Source organism: Lygodium microphyllum, chromosome 8 (assembly GCF_053477565.2).
Source record: "Lygodium microphyllum isolate KBCC chromosome 8, Lygodium_microphyllum_v1.1.10, whole genome shotgun sequence".
Lineage (NCBI taxonomy): Eukaryota > Viridiplantae > Streptophyta > Polypodiopsida > Schizaeales > Lygodiaceae > Lygodium > Lygodium microphyllum.
In genome coordinates, this window is record NC_141142.1 from 87,422,721 (window position 1) to 87,432,884 (window position 10,164).

The following is a 10,164-nucleotide window of genomic DNA, read 5'->3' on the forward strand; positions in this document are numbered from 1 at the left end:
TCTTTGTGGCCCTATGCGGACTGAGTCCTTATAAGGGAGCTCGTACTTCATGTTGATCGTAGATGACTACAGCAGGATGACATGTGCCTACTTTTTGGCGTTGAAGTTGGAGGCTTTCTCCCACTTCAAGGATTGGCTTCTCTTTGAGAAGAACCGATCGGGCCGGCGATTGAAGACCTTGCAATCCGACAAGGGTGGTGAATTTGTTTCTAATGAGTTTGCTCGTTTTTGTGCAGATCAAGGTATTCACCAGGAGTTTGCTAACACCAACACTCCTCAAGAAAATGGCATTCTTGAACGGAAGAACCGAAGTGTGATCGAGATGGCGCGCACCATGATGGAGCACCGACAGACACCTCAGTTTCTGTGGGCCAAGGCTGTGGCTACTGCAGTCCACATCCTTAACCGATCCCCCACTTCGGCCGTTGATGGGATGACACCTTTTGAGGCTTACTTTGGGACTAAGCCCGATGTTTCTTATTTTAGGGTTTTTAGGTGTGCTGCCTATGTTCACATTCCCAAGACTCATCATGATAAATTTGAAGCGGCTTCCCGGTGACAGGTGTTTGTTGGCTACAGCTCTCAGTCCCAAGGCTATCGTTTGTATGATCCCGTAAAGCGGGATGTGTACACCAGTCGAGATGTGCGGTTCATGGATGTTCCGGCCATAGCAGCAGGTGAGGAGCATCCCGTTCTTGGAGATCCAGGGGAGAGTTGGGCTCCCGAGACAGTTCCTTTGAAGCCGGCGCCTTTTGATTCCGATTCTGTTTCCAATACAGAGTCTACTGTTCCACCGATCTCCCCCGAGGAGTTACCACCGGTGGATATCCCAGAGTCTTCAACTGATGGAGAGCGACGAGGAGAGGTCCGGCCTCCTCCTTGTTGTGCCCGTGACACACTCCGAGATTCAAGGATCAAGGGGGTCCCTGAGAAGTGGGGACCGCAGGATGGCCTGCGACGGTCAGGGAGGCACCAGGCACATTCTACGGAGTTTGTTTGCTCTAACTATTGTTTGATGACCCGTGTTATGCAGGATTGAGAGCCCACCTCCGTGAAGGAGGCTTTACAATCCGCACCATGGAAGAAAGCTATGGAAGCCAAGTTGGAGGCTATTGAGAGGAATGGCACTTGGTATCTCGTGCCTCGCCCCTCGCGTAAAAAGGTGATTGGCGTCAAATGGGTCTTCAAGACCAAGTACCTTAGCGATGGTTCTTTGGACAAGCACAAGGCTCACCTTGTTGCTAAAGGTTTTGCACAGCGCCCCGAGATTGATTATCATGATACCTTTGCCCCACTGCTCGTATGGCAACTATTCGAGCTATTCTTGCCTTGGCTAGCCATAGGCGATGGCCTGTCTACCAATTGGATGTGAAGTAGGCCTTCCTCAATGGTAATTTGAAGGAGGAGATCTATGTAGAGCAGCCTCCTGGCTTTGGATCTTCAGATGGGAAAGTCTACAGGTTAAAGAAGACCTTGTATGGCCTCAAGCAGGCTCCGCGTGCATGGAACGAGAAGATTGATTCGTTCCTTCAATCACAGTTGGAATATCGGCATTCCAAGGCCGATCCACAGCTTTACGTATACACTTCCGAGGCTCGTTGTGTGCTTTTTGTGTTGTATGTTGACGATTTGATTGTCACAGGTGATCATGCACAGAAGGTCAAAGAGACGAAGGCAGCTTTACATCAGGCATTCGAGATGATGGACTGTGGAGGAGCTTGGATGCCCCCAAACTTGTCCTACTTTTCTGCGATGCGACAATGAGAGTTGCATTGCCTTGGCACAAAATCCTATTTTCCATGCCCGGACGAAGCACATAGAGATCCAGTACCACTTCATCAAGGAGAAGCTTCTGGATAAGACCATAGCTGTGGAGTATTGCAAGACGGAGGACAATCTTGCAGATTTGTTTACGAAGGTGCTTCCCCAGGCTCTACTTTGGAGACATGCCAGATCCCTCAAGCTTTTGCCCCGTCCAAGCTCTGAGAGGGGGTGTTAGTGATTATCAGTTCCTGGCGGCGCAGGCTGCCACGTGGCAGTCTGGTCGGACTGGTACAGTCGGACTGTACCAGTCAGCTGCATTTAATGCAGCCAACCTGCCTTTTCTGATCACATTATTTTCGGCTATTTATAGCCGACATTCTGCACATTCTTCCACAGTTCTGTTATGCAGATTTCAGGCTGGAGATTTGTGCAGACTCCAGTGTACTTCGAGGTGAACAGCAGGTTGCATCGTCAAGGTGGAGACACGCAGTCCCACGCACTGCGCCCGTGTACATATCTGCATATCTTTGTATACAGCACACTTTATACAGCAGATCTTCATCTTCCACTATCTCTTTCTCTCTCTCTTCTCTTTGCGTTCACTCTCTCTCTCAGTCTTGGTCCCACAGTTCCGCACGCTGCACTCTGACACTCTCCCAGTCTTGGTCATACATGCTGTGCTTCCTCAATGCAAACCCTAGCATATCTTCACACAACTTGGCTCTAGGCCATCATGTATAAACCAAATACAACAGATTTAGCAAGTACAACAAGACAAGAATGCAAAAGGGACCCCAAGACTAGACAGACACAAGGGATCAAGAGTTTTGACGGGATTTACCCACATGGGCTTGGGCCTTAATTGCCAAAATCTCCAATACACCATCTTCAAAGAAGTCCCCCAACACCACTTGACCCTTCTTCTTCACAAGACCCCCTATGCACTTATTCATGTCACCAAGACAAATCCTTGGATACACCTACCGCTCAAGTTTCCTACTGTTGTCAAGGACCCATAGCCCCTCAAAGAGCACTCGCAACATCAACAATCATTCCGATCATCGTCATGCGTCCACGACCCTCCAACTCAGCTAGCTTTTGATCTAGCTAGTAGAGTCAACACTCCATGGGATCGCAAATATCCAGGTTCTTCCTCCCCCAACCAATGTGCCTTCCTCCTCACAGGCTTAACATCACACACATTCTCTCTCTCTCTCTCTCTCTCTCTCTCTCTCTCTCTCTCTCTCTCTCTCTCTCCCTCTCTCTCTCTCTCTCTCTCTCTCTCTCTCTCTAAAAAAGTAATTATATTAATTACAACAAAAGTACAAGAGTACAAGAGTCACAAAAAGCTAAAGAGACAATACAATAGCTAAGGAAACCACCATATACCAAAAGAATAAATCCTCTCAAGGGAGAAGGTTTGCATATTGAACAAAATCCAACTGATAGTGGAGAAGACCTTTCAATCTAGTGACATGACTTTGAACACTAGAACTAGAATCAAAAATAAAGGTATTCTTGACCCAATCATGACAACCACCTTAGAATCTGAGAAAATGCAAAATGTCTTCATGTGCGGATATGCAGGAGTAGAAAATTTCGCCTTGCTAAACACCCAATCAGAGAGACACATAAGAGGTCCCATCACTTTTTGGCGAATGTCAGACAGGAGAGACCAAATCTTCCTAGCCAATGGGCAAAAGATAAACTTATGCCTGGAAAGGCTCTACACTAGTAGTGCAAAAGAAGCAGGTGATATAGAAATATGTCTTCAAGAGAGGTCCAAAGCAAGGGATAAACCATCAATTAGCATTCTCTAAGGAAAGACCTTGCATTTGAATGGAGTTTTATTAATCCCTCTTTCCATAATCGTCAATTTGCAGCATGATCTGCTTTGTGAAGGCCCCACATAGAATTAGCTTTAGCTACCAGCCAGTGACAATCCCTAACAAGTAGGTGATAGATCTAATTAACAAAAGCAGCCTCTAAATGCAGCCAGCCCGCAAGTTTCTAATCTTGCCAAGAAAGATCTAGGGCAAGGCTAGGGAAAAGTTGCCAATCTTGTAGATGCAAGGAAAGCAAGTCCCACAAACCACGGCATCCGCAAGGGATCCAAAAAACCCATTAGATGGTGCAAAAGGAAATTAGGACACCTTGTGCTGACACTGTGACATCATCAGCAATAGAAACCATTCCCACACGTGCCATCCAATTGACCCCGAGGCAATCATCTTGTGTACTTTCCAAGAGACTAGCCTAGAAATAGCCAACAATTTGGCCTGCAAAGGGTTGCATGCAACCAATCCTCCGTTGGATGCCAAACCGCCTTATGAAGCACAATCTTCCATGTGCATACCAAACGAGTCAAAAAAAAAAGAAGATGGTATACTAATTGGTTGATCAATGTTGATCAATGTTAAGCCCTGGATTAGTGTTCCCATGCACAACACCCTAGTCCTACCCGCCCCCCGCCCCCCCCCCCCCCCCCCGCTTCTGTGTGTGTGTGTGTGTGTGTGTGAAGGAGTTTGAATTAACGAATTGAAATATTTACAACACGCCATCCAACCAACCTAGCATAATCAAAGAGATATAGCAAACACTCATGGAGCCAAAAGGCTACAAAAATACAAAGCTAAAAGAACAAAGAAGGGAATCATGAAGCGGGCACAATGGGGGTTGTGTGAATGATATCCATCCATGGGGAGCAACCTTCCCTCCATGTATCAAACCAACTAAAACCATGGAAGTAATTTGCCATAATAGCAATCCTTCAACACAACCTACATGACTGTGGATACCTAAGGCCGAATCAAAAATAAAATCATTGTGTGCCCTCCAGATGTGCCAAAAACGCGCAAATACCTTCAAGTGGCAACTCCTTGGATAGAGCACTAGCACTAAGTCAAGCAGACATGTTGAGAAACCCATTCATTAACTTCATTTCTTTTCATTAATTCATCATAGGGGCTGCTAGGACCTGCGTTTTTGCAGCCTGGCTCCTCCTCCATCACCTCGCATACATCTCTCATAAAGGCTGCTCGGACCTGCATTTTTACAGCCCGGCTCATCTTCCATCATCATTATCCTCCTGGTTAGCATCTGGGCTGCTCTCCCTCTGTTTTACAACTCCGGCTCTCTAGGATTTGCGTTTTACTGCCCGGGTCACTCCCCGACATCAAAGCATTGTAGTTTGCTCCCTTGACAGCTGGTGGCATGATGCATCTTCCACATCTTTGATGGCATCAAAGGACTGCGGTCTACTCCCTCCAACTGTCCTTCACCTTCCAGTGGTTACTTCCTTAGCCCATTGCCCAGAGGACTACGTTTCGCTCCCTTCATTGTGCAGATTTCCCACAAGTGTTGTCACCTAATTCAGACAAGACAATGCAATTATCTTCTGAGCTTCGGCTCTGCTGTATCAACTTTTCTTCTCATAGCATGATTCAATGCATCATCACCGTGTTCTTGTGTTTCTGAGTTTCTCTTCTCTCTCTGTGTTTGCCATACACACTCTATGTTACTCCTCGCAAACCCTATTGTCTCTCTGTACCGTCGCTTATTTTGACATGGTGTGAGAGCATACCTGTTATTTTTACAGTCGTACTACTTAAGATTGTCGATATCGACCTTTGCTCCCTACCCCACCATAGTATCTGCGTCTTCCCCATAGCACTCCTTGTGCCACCTCACCAGAGATCATTGTATATCAACTATAAGATTTTATGCTCAAGGCAATAAGATGCATCCAATGCGCACTAAGCTCTTGCAAGCAATAGGAAGCTCTGAGACCCCACATGGCGAGATAAGCCCTCCTTGAGACACTGCAATGCACTACAGAGGTTTCCCCCCACCCATTTTTAGGTCTAGTGGCTTTCATGACCCACGGTTTTGTAGTCCGCTCCACCGAGAGAGAGTGGCTATTGGGTACCATCTCCTTGTCAGTCCACTCCTTCAAGAGATGATGGCTATTCAACTCCTTCGGCTCTGCAATCCACTCCGCTAAGAGACAAAGGTTGTTGCTAACTTGTAGCTCCACACAAGCTACCCATTTCCCCTTCTCCCTTATATGGCTCCATGGACACCAACTGCAATCCAAGTATCGAGGAGCTTTTGCGCTCCCTCCTCTAATCAAGTTCGAGAGACCACCTTTGGGAGCCCGAAATACCTTCTTTGATACTACCAACCACATTTCTTTCATCATGAGACACTCCCGACTGTGATCAATGAGTTTCTTCAATCCTTATCTCTCAACAAGGGGGACTCGGAGGGGACTTTTGAGGACAATCCCATTCCTTCAACTTCAAAGGGGGTCCCTACTCATTGTGTCGTTCTTCACATACCCTTTATCTTCTTGGGGTGGTTGACATCTCCATGCTAACTCACCCATTGATACCCAAGATTTACAGGTTCTTTCTAGTTCAGGGCCTTGGATGTTTCACCCATGACTTGGTGGCTAGGCCTTCTTATTCCTTCTAGCATGGAGTCAACAAGCTTGTGGCTTCTCTCCCGAGGTTGAGTCTTGGGTACTATCAGCTCATCATGTCTATTGTTCTTCATTATAGGTTACCTTACAGGTGGAACACTCGCCTTATATCTCAGTTCGTGGACAGTCCTTTGTAGTTATTTGATGCTTGGCGGCCTGTTCCACTCACTACAAGCTGTCTTTATGGGTTGTTTATGGGTCAAACGCTGCCGCTCAGCTGGTCTACACCTTCAGTTGACTGGCATCATCAGGATTGTAGCAGGCATCATCGTCTTCTTCACCCGCCAGGATTTTGGGCCCTCTACTGCTGCGTTTCACCCAAAGGCAGGCCACCCTGCTGTCCCTCAGACTCCAGAGTGCAGTGGTTGCTGGTGATCTTCTCTCTCCTCTCCAATGGCATCCAAGAACTGTGTTCCACTCCCTCTATAGTTGTCCTTCACCTTTCACATGATGTATAGAATGCTCTGAGAATACTGAACACAGAATGCTGTCATGAAAATGTGGAACAAAGAATGCTCTAAACAGAGAATGCTGCCCAGTGCGAAATCAAAGGGCAAATTGAAATTTAGGGTTACTGGTTGCAGAGGATAGCAAGTTGTTTCAGAATTCTGAGAAATTGAGCCTCAATTTGCTGGGATAGAGAGATTTCAGTTGACAGAACTTGGAGGGATTTCGAGTTGTTAGCCCAATCTTCTCAATTTCATAGCTTCGGCCTTTTCTTATTGTAACTCGCCATTTCTGGAGCTAACGAGCTGAATTTCCTTTATTTTGTTAATTTATGTAACAATTGCTTGTACTTACTTTGAAAATCAGGGTTTCACCACCCTTCTTAGCCCAAAAGACTGCTCTCTCTCTCTCTCTCTCTCTCTCTCTCTCTCTCTCTCTCTCTCTCTCTCTCAGACACAACTATAGCCACACCAGATATTACAAACCAAGCCTCAGATAGACCCATGCACCATGGATAGAGCCACAAAGAGATGCAGAGATCACACCACACATGGCCTGCGAATCCACATACTACTTGAGGTACATGCAGGATACAGATGATACTGGCACACAAGCAGTCTAAGATGACATTGGCATACCATTGATCAGCCCAACTTAGCCTATCTACGTTGGTAGACCCCTAAGGGACATCATGGGATGACTTTCATGCTCTTCTTCCCTTCACATGACGTCTTACCAGTTTCACTACTTTACCATATTGGCAAATGTGTCAAATCCCTAGTTTTCATTTCTCCCAACTGTTTGTTCTTCCTAACTAGATGTTTCTTTTCAATTACGTGTTCTTTACTCTACTTGAGAGCATGATAGTTCCCTAAGTCTCAGACGTGTCTATTTTTGTCTCACAGGCTAATTTGGCGTCTTATAGACGTACGTGTGTGTGTGTGTGTGTGTGTGTGTGTGTGTGTGTGTGTGTGTGTGTGTGTGTGTGTGTGTGTGTGTGTGCTTCCCCTTGTGAGTTTAAGTTCGCAAAAGTTATCCTGTCACTCTCAACTTCCCGTTGTGAGCTTTAGTTCGCAACTGCCGCAATGTGTTTATGTTGTTACGCTACTATTGGCCAGCCAAACCAGGACTCCTGAGAGCCACGTTCTTAAACTAGAACTTGCCTAAGAGCTACCCTCAAAATAATTGCCGTCTAACTTTTAGAACTGGTTGCCGTTGAGAGAGCATCAATTATCGCAAATTCCAAGAAGTCATCAATCTGTCTACGAGGTGACACTCGCACAAAGTTGAAATGGAAATTGAACAGAGATTTAGACCTAAGATTCATGATCGATCTGACCCGGCATGAAAGGTTGCGTGCAGCCATAGCGAAAATCTAGGTCATTGAAGCGTTTTTCTGAGACCTTGTCTCTACATTGAGCAAGGAACGAAGGGACGGAAGAGAAAAAGGGAAGAAGCAAAGACGGGTACGAACCTGTGGGCGCCCGAGGGAGACGGGAGAAAGAAACCCTTATTGCACATGGTCGCAGAAGCGGAAGAAGCGTTGTCTGTGACAGAGGGAGGTTAGCAGACGAAAGGATGGCAGCGTCCCTCCCACAATGATAATGGACGAGTGCCATGGATCGCACTAAGGAAGCCATAAAGGTGGCAATGCGAGTTTTAATAGTCAATGTCTGATATCACATTAGTGCGTAGCGTTGAATGCTTACCACTAAAGGAGGCGTTACAAATTACTAATACGACTATGCACACTAAAATAGAAATCAAAAATAAAATCATTACACATAGTCCAATTAGCCCAACATTCCCAAAACCATAGACAACAAAAAACCACCAAAACCTGTGAATTTGGGGTTTCCAAAAACCTAACCCTTCATATGCATAGAACTTCCAACAAGTGATCGCCAAACTCAAGACAACAAAGACCATATGTGTTGAGCAATGAAGGAAGCCAAAAACCTATGACAAGAGGTCTCTTCAACCATAGTACAAAAAAAGGGGTCAATTGAAATGGTGCATCTCGAGAGGGTAGCAACAAGCAGGAGACCACCCACCAACATTCTCCAAATGAAGACTTTGTGATTAAATGAGGTTTTATTGAGGCATCCCATCATCGTTATAAATTTCCACCATGCTCTACCCTTGTAGAGAACCCATAAAGAATTGCCTTTATGCATAAACCATCCATGATCCTTGATAAGCAAATGATATATACATGTTTTGCAAATGCTTGTTCTACTATCAATTGATTATTAATTTTCTAATCTTGCCAGGGATGTTCCAAGTCCAAGGAAGGAAAACGCCACCGAACAAGCAAGGAATCTGAAATTGTTTCCCATAAATCACGTTACCCTCTATGCACATAAAAGTTCATTTGCATGAAATGGAATGACTGCATAGTAAAGGTGAGCCATATTATTTTGATCCTATTATCACATGACAAGTGTCCCTTTTCGCTTAATGGAATAGGGCTAGCTTCAAAACCTTGCTTAAGTCCCTTGATTCAAAATCTAGTTTTTGCATCTGTAAGGTAAGCACATTTACATGGTATTCACGTGTAAAGAGTCAAACCTCATCATAGCTCAATTTTTATTTCACCACATTTATATTAGTGTTGGGGGTAAAGGCGCCTCCGCCTAGTCGCTCGTGTATTACTACACTAATAATCACCGCCACTGCATACTACAGGTGGCGGGCACCCATCATCGTCACTTTATTCTTTATTCTTTTAGTGACATTTTGAATAAAGGAAGGCCCGGTCACACATTGTGATTGTTGAAGTTCCCATTTCTTGTCTCTCTCTTTCTTGCTCTTGCTCTCCCGCCATAGCTCTCGAGTGCAAGCTTCGATCCTTCTCACCTTTCAACTGGTATCATAGCACGGCTTCCGACTCTTGAGCTTGGCTCGTGGCATTCTCAGCTTCCCATCGACTTCCCACTCACATTGGGTCTCCTTCCCAGCAGCCATAGCTTATTCTCTTGAGCTCCCGTCACTCCCCAGCTTCTCGAGCTTCTTCCTCGCCTATTGAGGCACCATCAGGGCATTGACATTGAGGTATTGCTTCATTATTTCAAAGATTTATCTCAGTCCACAGGTCTAGGTAAATAGGGTTTTCACAGGTTGTGGGCAGCCATAGCTCACACCTCTTGGAGCTTCCTTCACCTGGATCTTGCTTCCAGCCTATCAAGGCTTGCTGAGGCTTGGTGTAGGCCTTCTTTGGCCCCCATTTGTGCCCACTTTGGGCCCCATTGTTGACACGTGGGACAGCAGGCCCCCCCAGCCAGCTCATGTTTTTTTTACACCTGTTTCAAAATCTGGCCCAAAAATCACTCGTTTTGTCATATCTCGAGCATTCGGAACTTGATTCAGGCAAGGTAAGAGTCTAAGTTGGGGTTTTGGCACACTCCGAACACGATGGTGATGTTAGATTTTCCAAATTCTGATGACATAATTTTTTGCAACAGATTTCA

At 45.7% G+C, this 10,164-nt stretch overlaps 1 protein-coding gene across 2 annotated transcripts in view; it reads right to left on the reverse strand.

Moving 5' to 3' along the window:
* Window positions 1-8,388, reverse strand: part of LOC148032554 (protein CURVATURE THYLAKOID 1C, chloroplastic-like) — a 32,281-nt gene extending 23,893 nt beyond the window's left edge. Inside the window, exon 1 of one of the 2 annotated variants that reach the window (XM_087684125.1) lies at window positions 8,169-8,388. In XM_087684125.1, coding sequence (XP_087540251.1) covers window positions 8,169-8,334 — 166 coding nt within the window. In that variant the 5' untranslated portion in view covers window positions 8,335-8,388. The remainder of the gene's footprint in view (window positions 1-8,168) is intronic. The other variant, XM_087684124.1, reaches the window with a different exon arrangement.
* Window positions 8,389-10,164: the final 1,776 nt, after the last annotated feature.